The 16,448-nt window shown below is 36.5% G+C and overlaps 1 protein-coding gene across 3 annotated transcripts in view; it reads left to right on the forward strand.

Annotated features, from left to right (window-relative positions):
• Positions 1 to 14,984, forward strand: part of Ift74 (intraflagellar transport 74) — a 67,976-nt gene extending 52,992 nt beyond the window's left edge. For all 3 annotated transcript variants that reach the window (XM_090330074.1, XM_090330073.1, XM_090330075.1), the window contains exons 14-20: positions 3,093 to 3,146; positions 5,598 to 5,695; positions 6,717 to 6,843; positions 9,159 to 9,322; positions 9,902 to 10,027; positions 13,039 to 13,099; positions 14,676 to 14,984. In XM_090330074.1, coding sequence (XP_090186200.1) covers positions 3,093 to 3,146; positions 5,598 to 5,695; positions 6,717 to 6,843; positions 9,159 to 9,322; positions 9,902 to 10,027; positions 13,039 to 13,099; positions 14,676 to 14,794 — 749 coding nt within the window. In that variant the 3' untranslated portion in view covers positions 14,795 to 14,984. The remainder of the gene's footprint in view (positions 1 to 3,092; positions 3,147 to 5,597; positions 5,696 to 6,716; positions 6,844 to 9,158; positions 9,323 to 9,901; positions 10,028 to 13,038; positions 13,100 to 14,675) is intronic.
• The last annotated feature ends 1,464 nt before the right edge of the window (positions 14,985 to 16,448 follow it).

Consider the following 16,448-nt stretch of genomic DNA (forward strand, 5'->3'; position numbering starts at 1 on the left):
ATAGAGAGAGAGAGAGAGAGACAGAGAGAGAGACAGAGATAGAGACAGAGACACAGAGAGAGAGAGAGAGAGAGAGAGAGAGAGAGAGAGAGAGAGAGAGAGAGAGAGAGAGAGAGAGAGAGAGAGACAGAGAGAAAAGCCAAGTGCCAGTGGCTCAGGCCTGAAATTCTACCTACTCAGGAGGCTGAGATCTGAGGATTGCAGTACAAAGCCATCCCAGGCACAAAAGTCCATGAACTCTTATCTCCAGTGAACCATCAGAAAACCAGAAGTAGGGCTGTTGCTCAAGGGGTAGGGAGGTAGCCTTGAGCTGAAGAGCTCAGGGACAGTACACAGGACCAGAGTTTAACTCCCATGACTGACTCCCCCCCCCCCCCAAAAAAAAAGAAGAATTCAAAACACACGGTGTCTTTTCTGTAATCACCTAAGCTCCTTCTGCCTTTTTTTTCTTTTTTTTCTTTTTTTCTCTCATAGGGCTTGAAATCAAGGCCTGGTCATGTCGCTAAGCTTTTTCTGCTGTAGGCTAGCAGTAGTCTACCACTTTGAGCCACAGCTGGTCTAGAGCTTGAAATCAGGATTCCAGTATGTTTTTCACTGCTAGCCCTCTACCACTTATAATTCTACTTCCATGTTTTTGTTCGTGTGTGTGTGTGTGTGTGTGTGTGTGTGTGTGTGTGTGTGTGTGTGTGTGTGTGTCTAGGCACTAAGGCCTGCAGCTTGAACTCAGGACCTGCCTCCTGAGTAGCTAGGATTATAGGCATGAGCCATTGGTGCCCAGGCTACTTTTTCATTTGTTTTGGTTCCTGTCAGAGTTTGAACTTGGAGCTGTTCCAACCACTTCAGTCTCTGTGTTATCACTTAGGGGTTCATGCTTGTTAGGCTTAGGTGTTCACTATTTGGCCACATCTCCTGACTACTTTTCTGCTGTTTTTTTTAGAGATGGAGTTTAGCACACTGTTCTACTTTGGCTGACTTTGAATTATTGGTGTTGTGTATTTAGCCTCTTGAGCTAAGATTAAAGGAATGAGACTGTTACAAGTTTTATTCTACTTTTCAGACCTCCCACATCTGTATATTGCTTTTGATGGATAGCTAAGATACAGATCTTGTACTGAGAAATCACAAAGTAGAGAGTTCACAGATAGTCTAGTCAGTCACCTTAACAACAGGGGTGCCAGGGAAATTTGTTTTAAAGCTTAGTAATCTGTAGAGATATGTGGAGATCTGGCTCTCAGATTCAACACTGACTGGATAAACAGTTCCACCCTTTATGTTGGCATCTAAAAAGGTGGGTTTGAGGACAAAAGGAGGGAGGATCACCAGGCTTTACTTAGATAAGCAGTTAGTAAAGACATTGAAACATATAGGGAATAAAGAGGGGTAGGATCTTTGAAGGGGAACACCGCTGATCTAAAATTATGGATACATCAAATTTGAGGATGTCCCAAGACCATCTAAATGAAGGCATATAATAACTAATTAGATAAAAAAAAAGTTTGCAAATCAAGAATTGTTCTTTGGATTTGCTGGTTAAGGATTGGTTACGGAATACTAGGGGAAAACCTCATTGCATTGTTTTGAAAAATACATGCATAAGGAATGCATAAGGAATTCTCATAGGCTAAGAAGAGGAAAAACAAAGTGGTAGTTTAATTCTTCTGAAGCCTCCCCGAATGTAGACTTTCCTCATAAGCCTTCATTCCTTGACCACTGGGAAATGGAGTTTCTCAGCCCCAATGAACAATCTGCTGCTTTTTAGGCATCTAGGCCATGAGATGTTCAGAGGTTACCAACTATTCTGTTGCTTCAATTCTGCTATATGATATTGATCAGCCTACTCACTGAAATATTTTAAAAAATATACATTGATCACTTTGTTCTCTTGGTTAAAATCTTTCAGTAATTGTTCAAATGTAAGTTCAGTATATTTATGGATTTACAGTGTTTTGTCTTTGTGTCACACATCCATTGTACATTTTCCATCTTAGTCTTACCATTCTTTTTTGTGTATGCCTGTATTAGGGTTTGAACTCAGGTCCCAGACATGGTCCCTTGGCACTTTTGCTCAAAGGTAGCACTCTTATCACTTAACCCACAGCTCCACTTCCAGCTTTGAGGTTGTTAATTGGAGATAAGAATCTCACTGACTTAGCCGGGAGCTGGCGATCACACCTGTGATCCTAACTACTCAGGAGACTGAGATCTGAGGATTGTAGTTCAGAGCCAGTACAGGCATGAAAGTCCTTGATACTATTATCTCCAATTAACCACCAGAAAACCAGAAGTGGTGCTGTGGCTCAAGTGGTAGGGGGCTATCCTTGAGTTCAGGGACAGAACCCAGGCCCAGAGTTCAAGTCCCGTGACCAACAAAGAAGAAGAAGAAAAAAAGAATCTCACAGACTTTCCTGCCCAAGCTGGAAAATTAGATCTTTAGATCTCAGCTCAGCCTTCTGAGTAGCTAGGATTACAAGTATGAGCCACTGGTACCTGGATCTAATAGCCATACTACTTTTTTTGGTTACTTCTGCTACCTCATTCATTGTACTTCCACAGCAGTGCTCTGGTGATTCTTTCACATTTGCCTTTTCTTTTCTGTATTTTTATCAGGTGACTCCAGTTTATTCTTTATAATGTAGAGTAAGCATTTCTTTCATAAGGAGAATTTTCCAGTCCCTGAACTACACCATAGTAGGCTGAACTTTTCCATAGTAGGCTTTAGTTTTCATGTGCTTTATTTCAATAATTTGTCAAATCTCTAGACCATAAGCTCAGTGGGATCTAACCCCACTGGTTTGCTTCTTGTACAATTCAGAATTGGAATGAACTTACTTTCTTGGAAACTTAGGTTTCCTGTCACTGGTAGGGTTCATATGTAGCTTGAATGGTGCGAGGTTAGAAATGGGAAACCTCTGAGCTTTGCAGTGAGATGACTTTTCCAAGTAATAAAGTACATTGCTCCTCTACAGGACTCTGTAAGGTAATGTTAAAGAATCTCACCTACTTGAAAACAAACTATTCAGCTGAAGAGATGTTACTAACTTAGAATATTATAATTGGAATTTAAAAGTTGTTATGTTTTGTATTTATTGCAGGTGAAATGAATCAGAAATACAAGGAACTTAAAAAAAGAGAGGAAAATATGGACAGTAAGTGATAATAATCTTATAAAAATAAATTTTCACATTGCTTTTCATTTATACCAAATCAAAGATTTTATTTTGTGATGATATAATGGCTTAAACACAAAAGTATAGACTATCAAAATGTTTTGAAGAGTAATTAAATGTCATATTTATGGCCACTTAGAGACTGTTAAAGAGGTCTGTATACTTTTGTTTATTTATTGTAGATAGATTTAAAACTTGTGCTTATATTTATTGAATCTTTTTGTTTGTTTTAAACACTTCCTATATGCAGCTTCAGTTAGTGGTCTGGCAGTCTTCAACTTAGGATCCTCCAACCTCTGCCTCTCAAATACTGGGATTATAGGCATGTACAATCATACCTTGCCTAGTCTACTTATTGATTAAATATTGATTTTTTTAAACCAGTCCTAGGGCTTGAACTTAGAGCCTGAGCACTGTCCTTGGGCTCTCTCAAGGCCTGGTGCTCTACCACTTGAGCCACAGCACTACTTCCGACTTTTTCTCTGTATGTACTGTCAAGGAATCGAACCTGGGTCTTTGTGCACTCTTACCACTGGGCCAAACTCTGGCTCCCTAAATATTGATTTTTTTTTCAATTTTATTTTATTGTTGAGGAGTGTAAAAAGGTGTTACAGTGACCTTTGTCAGGTAGTGGGTACATTACTTCTTGTACATTGATACCCCTTCTGATGTTTTTCTCCTAGTTTCCCTTCTCTCTACTCCCAATCATCTTGTTTTCCTCTTCCATTTCCTATTTCAAATAAACAAATAAGAGTATATGCAATATACCAGGTACCAAAAGCAGATACAGTGACGAGATAAACCATAAGGAGAGAAACCAAAACCCAAACTAAGAACAACTGGAAAGAGGGGGGGGGGAGAGAGAGAGAGAGAGAGAGAGAGAGAGAGAGAGAGAGAGAGAGAGAGAGAGAGAGAGAGAGAGAGAGAGAGAGAGGAGAGAGAGAAACTAACCTCACACAGTAGATTGAGAGCAACAAACACAAAGATCAAGCTATTGTTTCCATATCCTGGAGTTCATTTCACTTATCCTCATCCTATATGGCCATATCACACAGCTATTGATCTATTGTGGTCCTCTGCCAGGAGAATCCTGGATGTGTACTACTTATTGCAAATGAGAGAAACCATGGAGCCTATGTTTCTTTGAGTCTGGCTTACTTCACTTAATATGATTTTTTACAAGTCTTTCCATTTCCTTACAAATGGGGTGATGTCATTCTTTCTGATGGCAGCACAGAATTCCATTTGTGTATAAGTACCACATCATCTTGATCCAATCATCTACTGAGGGGCATCTGGGTTGGTTCCATATCTTAGCTATGGTAAATAATGCTGCAGTGAACATTGTTGTGCTGGTAGCTTTAGAATGTTCTTGTTTATGAACATTCTAGTAAATGCCCAGGAGTGGGATTGCTGGGTCATAAGGGAGCTCTGTGTTAATTTAGCCTTTTGAGGAATTGCCATACTGCTTTCCAGAGTGGCTGAACTAGTTTACACTCCCACTAAATATTGAATTTTTATTAATTACATCAACTATATTCACCTTTAGTGTCTTAAAAATATTTCTTTAGCTTTTGATAGTACTTACCTTTTTGTTTATTAGCCTTCACCTCCTATTCTTTCTACTAGATTCCATCATCATATATACCTTCAGTGGCCTTTATTAGATTTTTTCTCAATATTATAAATAAATCTTTACCTAAACACATTGTTCATGTATACTTTTAAAAATTAGCATGTGTTGGGTTGGGAGTTTGACTGAGTGGTAGAGTGCTTGCCTAGCATGCACAAAGACCCAGGTTTGATTCCTCAGTACCACATACATAGAAAAAATCTGGAAGTGGTTCTGTGGCTTAAATGGTAGAGCTCTAGCCTTGAGAAAAGTCCAAGGACAGTACTTAGGACCTGAATTCAAGTCCCACAACTGGCAAAAAAAAAATCACAAAAAAAAGAATGAATTTTTTATTAGCGTTTTGGGGGGGCAGATAGAATAACTCCAGTTTACTTATGTCATGGTCCTGAAAGTATATTGTTACTGAGTAAGTTTGTATTTGCTTTCAATTGTGTGTGTGTGTGTGTGTGTGTGTGTGTGTGTGTGTGTGTACGTGTGTGTATGTGTGTGTACCAGTCCTGGAGCTGAAACTTTGGGCCTGGACATTGTCACTGAGTTTCTTTTGCTCCTGGTGAGCACTCTAGCCACAGCACCATTTCCAGTTTTTTTGAGTAGTTTATTTGAGGTAAGAGCCTCATAGACTTTTCCTTCAAACCATGACCCTCAGATCTCAGCCTCCTGAGTAGCTAGGATTATAGGCGTGAGCCACCAGTACCTATTTCTCTTGCTTTCAAAATTTTAAAGTATTCCCTAGACCTGAAAGTCAGAGTTGAGATAGTGTTAGCTCTGTCAACAGTGGACTGTTTTTCAATTGACAGCTTTTATAGAGACTTTTGAGGAAACGAAGAATCAGGAAATGGAGAGGAAGGCTCAGATAGAAGCCCACATTGTTGCACTTTTGGAGCACTGCAGCAGGGTGAGTACCTGGCGGCGACTTGCTGCTTCACAGGTAAGTATGGGGCACCAGTCCTGCTGACCTCACCGGTTTTTCCTCATAGACACACTTCAACTCTTTTCTCTAAATTACCTTACTTGCCATGTTATGGCTTCAAGTTCTTGATAGTGGCTATTTAGGACACAGGGAGGATGATAGGTATAATGTGAACTTGCAGCCGTGAGGATCTTATTGGAATAATTAAGATTTTTCTCCCATTGCTAATGTATCTAAGTTGTAGTACATTTACTCAGGAAATTGCACAACCTAGACATTCTGTTGAAAAACATTAATATACTTATACACTGTAATTTCTATCTTAAAAGGATTCTTTTTTTTTTTTTTTTTTTTCTTGTTGTTGTGGATCATGGGGCTTGAACTCAGCCTGGGCGCCATCCCTGAGCTCTTCAGCTCAAGGCTCCTACCCTACCTTTGAGCCAAGCCCCACGTCCTGTTTTCAAGAGGTTAATCGGAAATAAGAGTCTCAGAACCTTTTGTGCCTGGAATGGCTTTGAACCTTGATCCTTAGATCTCAGCCTCCTGAGCAGCTAGGATTACAGTCATGAGCCACCGTGCCTGGCTCTTTTTTTTTTTTTTTCTTAAATGTGCCTAATGGTTATCTTCAACTATCTACCACAAAATATTTCTGACAATCTACTGTGTCTGGCACTAATTAATGGAGAAAAATATATGATCTTTTTTTTTTTACATGGATAACGTAAGAATTTACATAATCTTTTTATGTGTGTATGTATGTAAGCACTGAGCCTGGGTACTCTCCTTAAGCTTTTTGCCGTAGGCTGGTGTTCTACCACTTGATTCACATCTCTACTTCTGGGAATTTTGGTGGTTAGTTACTGATAAAGAATTTATAGATTTCCCTTCCTTAGATCTAAGATCTCAGCCTCTTGAGTAGCTAAGATTATAGGTATGAGCCTCCAATACTTGCCTCATAAATCAGTGTATTTTTTTCTATTCTATTTTAATGTATCTACAAATACAGAATATCAACCGTATGAAACAGATATCTTCGATTACCAACCAGGAGCTAAAAATGATGCAGGAAGATCTCAATTTTAAATCTACTGAAATGCAGAAATCACAAAATACAGCCAGGAGTCTGACCTCAGGTGAGAAAAATGGTACAGAATTTCACATTCTTTCACTTTAAAAACTTGGATCCTCAAACTTACTGTTCCTTCTTTTTTTTTTTTTTTTTTTTTTTTGGCCAGTCCTGGGCTTGAGCTCAGGGCCTGAGTACTGTCCTTGGACTTTCTCAAGGCTAGAGCTCTACCACTTGAGCCTTTGATAACCAGAGTTCAACCTGATATATATATCTTTTGTATATAAACATTATGGTGATATAAAATATTATCTAATATTTGTGCTAAATAAGTGAGAATAAAAACAGATTTTTTTAAAGTTTATTATTTAACTAAATATTTTCTTTTTCTGTTTTTGTGCTGATTTGTTTTTTGCTGGTACTAGGGTTTGAATTCAAGGCCTGGGCATTGTCTATGATCTTTGCTCAAGGCTAGTATTCTACCACTTGAGTCACAGTTCCACTTCTGGCTTTTTGTTAACTGGCAATAGGGTTCTCATGGACCCTCAGATATCAGTCTTTTGGGAAGCTAGGATTATAGGCTTGAGCCACTGGCATCCAGCTCAAGTAAATCTATTCAAGTTAGTCTAATTAAATTAGTATTCCTTGAATGTTTCCTTTATCCCCCGGAAAAGTTTTAAAGCTGAATCACATTGACATATATCATATTCAACATGCATGTACACATGTATGTAACAGCACTGAAATGCTGTTGCAAAGAATTTTAATCAGGATTTATGTCTCTGCTTGGGTTGGAATCAGTTGCTCAATACAAATCAAAGCATTGAACAAGTCACTAAGGCAGTGCTTTGATGTTCAAAAAAGGAAATGTGCTTAGTTTATAGGTATTTTGCCTGAAATAAACATTTATATAAATTTAAGGGCAAGTTCCATTTTCATATGTGCTAAAATACATTCAAGAACTAGACAGACTAATTTTTCTAGAGAAAAGGATAAAAGGTTTGGTTGGTATAGGGTAAAGTTTATCTTCCTTTAGCAACAGGTCCCTATGAAAAGCTAAAAGCTTCTCGGAGGGCAAAGACAGGAAGAGGATACAGTCTAGTTCCTCTTGATATGCTATGAAGTTCCAAAGTTTACCAAGCTATGTGGACAGAGCAGCAAAATCTCAGAAGGAGCCACTTTGGCCTGGAGGAATGTTTCTGAAATATGCTGCCATCGGCATATTTGTATACTCCCTGGAGTTTTCTTTCCAAACATACAAATAAAAGCTGCTCCTGACAGATTCCTTACCAGGGCTTTTTTCTTTTATTCCTTTGTAGACATTTTTAACCCACTTGCCTCCCTCTCATTAAAAAAAAAAAAGCCAACTATCATATCTTAAAAAGTTGGGTGCGTTATTAGAATCCCAAAGTAAAAGAGAATGCTATCACAAGGAAAAATCAAAATTGCATTATCTCCAAAGGTACACAGGCACATTTATGAACCTCCCATGGTGAGTCACATAGTACACATCTCTTGGAGTGAAGAATGATAAAAGGGAAAAAAAGAAGGAGTCTAGGCTTGGTTTAAATGAGCAAAAAAAAAAAGATAAAATTAACTGTAGGTCAAAGAATACAACACAATAAGGAAAATTCTTGGCAAATCTTGAGTATAGTAATAACTATTTTATCTCCATTGAAGCAACTTGTCATTCTCTTTCAATTCTATCTCTGGAGAACACATAAAGTGTCATTTTTTTTAAAACACACAGCATAAAAGCAGGGAAGGAATACTAAGTTCTAATCAGTGAATTTGTTTCCTGGAATTGATACTTGCCTGTAAGAAATGAGAGTTTCTCAGTAGCTGTTACATAAAGATAGCTTATAGGAGGGAAAGGACTGTTGAATATCAACCTTAGCTAAATAAAAAGCATAAGCACTATGGTCAAAACACAAAATAGAGGTTTATGCTATGGAATAATAAAACTCAAAATTCTTTATAGAGAAAAATGAAGCTGGGCACCAATGGCTTATGCCTGTAATCCTAGTTACTCAGGAGATTAATATCTGCCAACCCAGGCAGGAAAATCTGTAACTCTTATCTCCAATAAACTACTCAGAAAAAGCATTTGAGAAAAATGGAAGTATGCTAGCCTTGTGCAAAAGAAGGTCAGATACAGCGCCCCTCTCCCCTCCCCTTCCTGGTACCAGCAAAAAACAAATCAGCACAAAACAGAAAAAGAAAATATTTAAATAATAAACTTTAAAAAATCTGTTTTTATTCTCACTTATTTAGCGCAAATATTAGATAATATTTTATATCACCATAATGTTTATATACAAAAGATATATATCAGGTTGAACTCTGGTTACCAGGAGGACAAACTTTTAATTTTCTTTTCAGACAGTCAACGTCTACAGTTGGATCTACAGAAAATGGAGCTCCTGGAAAGTAAGATGACTGAGGAACAACAGTCTCTGAAAGGCAAAATTAAGCAAATGGAAGCTGATCTGCAGACTTATAATGATTTGCCAGCATTAAAATCATCAGGTGAAGAAAAGAAAAAGGTAATGTTGTCTTATAAAATTATAATAAAGTTGGGGGGGGCTTTGGATTTTAATTTATATTTAGCTTGTAGAACTCATTTTCAGTTGACTAATGTTTTCTGTTTATTTTATGGGGAACTGGGATTTGAACTCAGGGACTCTTTGCTAGCTAGGCAACTATTTTTATCACTTGAGTCATGCTTGCAGTCCTTATGTGACGTTTAAGCTAAGACAAAGTGATAAAAATTTTACGTGTATGGTTAGAATTTTAAATGAATTGAAGTTTTAAATTAAAGCAAAACCAGAAACACAAGATTTAAGTTTATTTAAGACCAAGCATTTCAAGAGATGTGAACAGGTAGCTTGCTGTGGTGATTTTCATTAGCTTAAAATAGAATTTGTAAGGCAGTAAGAGATACAGTAACAGCCATAGAGTTAACTCTACTATAACATAGAAGGATAATTTTACTAGTAGGTCTTAAGTCTTGGTAGAATTTTATCAGAATATAACCATTAAAATTATTTGAGCCAAATATGACTTAAATTGACTTACTAGAATTTGTGATAGCCTGTTAATTACTTCTCTCTGGGTCTATCTAGAAATTACATCAGGAAAGAACCATATTGTCAACCCGTAGACATGCTTTTAAAAAAATAATGGAGAAGCTAAATGAAGAATACGAGGCACTAAAAACCCAGCTGCAGGAAAATGAGACACATTCTCAGGTAAAAACTCTTTAAAATTCATTTAAAATTCACTTTAAAATTCATTTCTCTTTGTAGGCCACTTTTCCTATTTTCTTTTTTTTAATAATTTTTTTATTGTGATTAACAGAAGGGTTACATTATATTCACCAGATAGAAGGTGCATAACTTCACAAACATTGATTCCCTTTCTCATGACATGGTCCCCATTTCCCTCCCACCTTCCTCCCCACCCCTGCTTATCTTGATTTCCCCCTTTCCTTATCCTATTTCAAATAACCAATTAAGCACATATAAAATATATCAGAAAACAAAGTGAAATATTGTAACAATATGAGATACCCAAGGGATGGCAGAAGAGATGAGCGATAACATAGTACATTATGGACATCAGTCACTCATTATATGGCTTTTGTTTCTATATCCTGGAGGTCCTTACATTTAATATCGTACTATTTGGCCTAATGTCTCTAGATTTTGTTCTATTGTAAATCTCTGCTAGGAGAGCCCAAGGTTTCTACTGATTATGACAAATGAGGGAGACTATTGGGCCTAAGTTCCTTTGAGTCTGGCTTACTTCACTTAATATGATTTCTTCTAAGTCTTTCCATTTCCTTACAAATGGGGTGATGTCGTTCTTTCTGACAGCAGCATAGAATTCCATTGTATATAAATACCACATCTTGTTGATCCACTCATCATTTTCATCTGTGGTTTTACCCCCCAAATGATTTTTTTCTTTGCCTATTTTATGTGTGTTTCAGATAGCCGGGTTCTGTATCACCTCTTGTGAGTACATGAACCACTTTCTTGCCTCTGTTAGGCCAGTTCTGTAATAAGCTCTGTTCCTAGCACAACCATAATGATATACTAAGTAGAAGCTTAAAAAAATCCAGAAGTTAGAGATGGGAAGGATAGCCTAGTGGTAGAGTGCTTGCCTAGCATTCACGAAGCCCTGGGTTTGATTCCGTGGTACCACATACACAGAAAAAAACAGAAGTGGTGCTGTGACTCAAGTGGCACAGTGCTAGCCTTGAGCAAAGTGTCCAAGGACAGTGCCTAGGCCCTGAGTTCAAGCCTCAGAACTGGCAAAAAAAAAAAAGTTTCAAAAGTTATACAGAGGGGGAGGGAAATGGGGACCAAGACATGTGAAAGGGTATCAATGTATGGGAATTAATGCACCATCTATCTGACAAATATCAGGTAACCCTTCTATTAATTACAATAAAAAATATATGAAAAAAAAGTTATACAGAAATTTTTATGATGCAGAAACTTTGAAAACCTATAAAAGAAAAACTCCAAATAACTGATGATTACTACTTCATCAGATACCAGAGAGAATTCTTGTTGTCATTTGGTCCTTTTACATATACATATGATATGCATACACACATTTATACTATTTGTATACACGATGCGCATAATTGTATATCTGTGTATAATTATATGTACACATACATGTACATGTGCTCAATTATATATGTACATTATTACATATGTACCTAATAACATTTATCTTTATGGAAGTGGTATCATAGTGGACATATTTGAGATCTTATTTTTAACTGAATCATAAGTATTATATATATACATAACTATCATAAGTACTATGTACATATATATGTAAGTGTATATATATATGTATATTTTAAAAATTATTCTTTTGGTGAAGTGTCCTGAGGTTTGAACTTAAGGGCACTATCCCTTAGCTTTTTTTTTTTATACCAGTAAAGAATTTAATAAGTACATAATATAAGGAAGTTTTAGTGAAAGAATAACCCCAGATTTTCCAAAATGGGCTGTGTATCATTGTTTCTTTCAAGACAAGTCAGTAACATAGATGTATAATATAAAAGGAATGTGCTCTGGTGACATCGTGTGAGTTTTATATTATTATTGTGTAGCACTTAAAGTAGTTCTCTTGCATTATAAGAAGGCCACCTCTTTGGGTAAAACAGAGAAAAATATCTGGTACTTTGACCCTGTGAAACATTATTGGAGATTATTACCTAAGTATGCTGACTGCTTAGGACCATCTTAACTTTAAGCTTCTATTTGCTAGAGATGGATCTGATCTAATAGTATTAACTAACAGCACATGTATTCACATCACCAATTATGAGTCATGTTTATATCAGATTTCTCTCTCTAGAGGGAAAAATGGGATGGATGCTACATCCAGACTGAACTTATGCCCTCAAAATAATTATAACACTGAAGTAGTAAGAAACATTTTTAATGTTGATTCAATATCATAATTTTTAAATGGTCATATTTTTTAGTGTACAAGCAGAACATTGTTGTTCATTTTTTAAGGACAATCCCTTGTTAAAGGAAAAACTATGTGCATCTTAAAAAAGAAAGACTGTAACCCAGAGTTACAAGGTTAATTAAATCAGAAAAACAATTTAATACTATAACAGTAAAATTGTCTTCTGAGGAAGCAACCATCAATATAATATCCACATTAGCTTCCTGTTGATGTAGAAATTATTGTAACAGTGCCAGCTTTTTACAAACTCACAATCTTCACAGTGCAGCTCTGTTCTTATCACAGTTGTGAAGTTAGACAGGAAATTTAGCCCTGGAAATAAGGAAGTTTTTCCTATGTGGCTGAACCTTTGACAGTGTTAGAATATATATTACTTTTGTGGCATTAGACTTCCAGACTTCAAGGAGAGATTCCCATCATGTCCCATTTTTCTTCGTTGAATTCTTTTAGGAAAAGGAAAATCATAAATTGTCTTTTGGCTGGCATTTCCATTGGTACAGTAAACACTTTAAATATTTTCTAATTAAAATAAAGATATAGGATAAAATCTGTTCTAGAATTCTAGATTGTTTGAATGTATTTACTATTATTTAATCTTTCCTCTGTTTTGTTTTTATCTACCTTAGCTCTATCTCAACAGAATGCAAGGACTTAATAAGATTTTAAATTGAGTATTTTTGTTTCTTATCCTCTGAAAAGAGTATGTAATGTATTTAGAACGTAACCATTCGTTAACATTTTTCCTTTGTGTTTTTAGCTTACAAATCTGGAGAGAAAATGGCAACACCATGAGCAAAATAATTTTGTGATGAAAGAATGTATCCTTTAAAATGGTGCAAATGAATAATTTTTCTAGGAATTTAGCGATTCCAATAGGATTCAGTTCAACACACTTATAGAATATATTCAAAACATTGAGTAATATGTGAGAACATAATAAAACATATTTATTTTCCACTCTACAAGAGTTGTGTGTATGCGTGTGCATAAATGTGTATGAATGAGAATGCGTAAATACATGTAAATATGTGGTCGCATATGCTTGTGTGTGTATATGTATGCATGTGTATTTGTGTGTGTGTGTGTGTGTATACCAGAGTAATCGCCAATCTAGAAACTTGCTACAAAAATAGTACATATATACATAGGAGTCATAATACAGCCTAGTGACTAAGTATAAAAGTGAGTTAAGTATTAAAGTCAGGAGATTTAATTTTATGTATTAATTTTATTCTTTTTTTCATATATTTTTTATTGTAATTAATAGAAGGGTTACATGATATTTGCCAGATAGAAGGTGCATTAATTCACATACATTGATACCCTTTCACATGTCTTGGTCCCCATTTCCTCCCCTCCCCACCCCCAAATTTTATTCTCTTTAATAGCCATATTTATGGGTATAATGCATCTTGACCAACGTAATCCCTATTAATGGTATTTCATTTTAAATACTGACTCTTAGGAGTTGTAGAGTTTGCATAGTTTACATCAACTCTTTAAGCTTCAATTTTATCACTTCTGAAAGCTGTGATTATTTCCTTCTCATGGAGTTACTGGGAGATTCTGAATATAGTAATACATAGTAGTGGGTGGTTGTTGTGCTGCTCCACCTTGGCTATATAGGCAGCAAGGGGAGATAACCAAGTAGGGCCATGAGAAGTTTGACCTTCAAGCTCTTCATCCATGTTTCACCCAGCTCAACTTCACCTTGTTTCTACAAGGTGGTGCTTAAGTCTCATCTTCTTCTGTACCATTCTATGTGACTTTAGAAGGTACCAACTCTTAAGGACATGAATTTATAACAAGCATCTTTCTAGAATTTGTACCCCTTTGATTCCTTTAGTGCATTGCTCTTTGGAGAACAGATATGACTTAGTAGTAGCACGCGTCTTCTTTAGGGTGCTGGTGAACTTCTGCTCTGGGACAACACAAATCCAGCTTGCCTCCAGAGAGGATATGCTAGCGACTGTATTCCAGTAGTAGGATAACTTAGTTTCAAGTGGAACACCTGGTACTAACAGATGGGGTAATGTTCAGCACGCTAGTAGTTTTAGGCAAGATAAAAGTAGGCAGTTTTGAAATAGGGTAGGCTCTAGAATGCTGCCAGGAATTTTTTGTGGTATTCTAGAGAACATGCTTCTTTCTGAGTATTTGATTGTGCTAAGACCAGAATTAGATTGACATGTCTAACATTAAACAGTAAACTATTCACGGGTAAACTTTTGACCTTTTAGATTTCAATTAATGCTTAATCTTTTGAGACAGTGTGCTAACACTAAGTTTTTTTGTACTATTTAAAAGAAAGAATAACACTAATATGATTTACCTCTTGTCTGGTCCACAGGTTATTTATATTGTCAGTGTTCCACCTTAACTTGTGTAATTAATTAGTCATAGCAACCAAGAGTCAAGAAAGTGATTACCAGCCAATTATTAAAAATGTGACCAAGCAGATCGCAGAGTACAATAAAACCATCATGGAAGCTCTACATACTGCTAGCAGAAACTGAGTCTGAAGCAACCAGTAGTCTACAGAGATATTGTGCTGCTAAACTTGGTACAAGCTGACAAAAAAGGAATCAGCTTACTCTTGAAGAGTTATACCGAAAATTTCTAAAATGCCGTAATTTTTGTGTCCTCTTTGAAGAGAGAGCTATATTTTAAATAACAATAGTTCAATAAAATGTTTGCATATAAAAAGTGTCATCTTTTCTGTGATGTTTGTTCAGTGGGGATGATTAAAGAACTAAGGGGGAAAGAAATGGAAAGTGACCATGATGATTCACAAAGGTTGTATGGCTATCTGTGGCTAGCTTTGACAAGAGGAACATGATTCTAGTTAGTACTCCAATCAACCTTGCCCATTTTTGCTTCTGAAAAGAGTAAGATAGGTAGAAGATTTTTAGTGTTGAGTTGTACTTGAGAAGCGTGGGTGTTCAAGCATATAAAGGTCATAAGTAAACATATAACATTTATGTATTATTCTACAGGTTTAATCTTAAAAAAAGCCTTTTAATCTTTACATCCCCAAAATACTTTATTCTTTTTTTATGTGTCAGGAAAACTGTGAGGTTTGAAAGCAGTACTGCATGCATTTCCCTCCCCCCCCACACCCCCCACCCGTCTTGGTTTTCCCCCCTTCCCTATCAAATTTCAAATATCCAAATACAAATAAATTCAATATATCAGATAACAAAGTGAGATACTATACCAATATGAGATAACCAAGGGACAGCAAAGGAGATGAGAGACAACATAGTACATTAAGGACAACAATCATTCATTATATGGCTTTTGTTTCAATATCCTGGAGATCCTTTCAATTAGCTTCACATTATATGGCCTTATGTATCAAGATTTTGCTCTATTGCAGATCTCTGCTAGTAGAGCCCAAGGTTTCTACTGATTATGATGAATGAGGGAAACCATTGAGCCTAAGTTCCTTTGAGTCTGTCTTACTTCACTTAATATGATTTTTTCTAAGTCTTTCCATTTCCTAACAAATGGGGCGATGTCATTCTTTCTGACAGCAGCATAGAATTCCATTGTGTACAAATACCACAATTTGTTGATCCACTCATCAACTGAGGGACATCTAGGTTGGTTCCATATCTTTGCTATGGTGAATAGTGCTGCAATGAACATTGTTGTGCTAGAAGTTGGATCCTTCTTTGTCACCCTGAACTAGAATTAACTACAAATGGATCAAAGACCTGGAGGTAAAAGCTGACACACTGAAAACTTTACAGGAAGGAATAGGAGATACAGTAGGCCTCCTTGGCACAGGTCGAAACTTTCTTAATAAGGACCAAGAATCACAACAAATCAGAGAAAGACTGGATAAGTGGGACTGCATTAAACTGCAGAGCTTTTGTAAGGCAAAGGACATAGCTAGTAAACTAATCAGGAAGCCTACAGAGTGGGAGAAGATCTTCACCAACCAAACAACGGACAAAGGCCTCATATCTAAAATATATCAACAACTCAAAAAATTGAATCACTCCAAAACTAACCTCCAAAGTAACAACCATCCCATTAAAAAATGGGCCAAAGACTTAAAGAGAGTCTTCTCTGAAGAAGAAACAAAAATGGCCTATAGACACATGAAGAAATGCTCCACATTTCTGGTCATAAAAGAAATGCAAATCAAAACAACTCTAAGAT

This window comes from Megascapheus bottae, chromosome 3 (genome assembly GCF_031878675.1).
Source record: "Megascapheus bottae isolate mThoBot1 chromosome 3, mThoBot2.hap1, whole genome shotgun sequence".
Taxonomy (NCBI): Eukaryota; Metazoa; Chordata; class Mammalia; order Rodentia; family Geomyidae; genus Megascapheus; species Megascapheus bottae.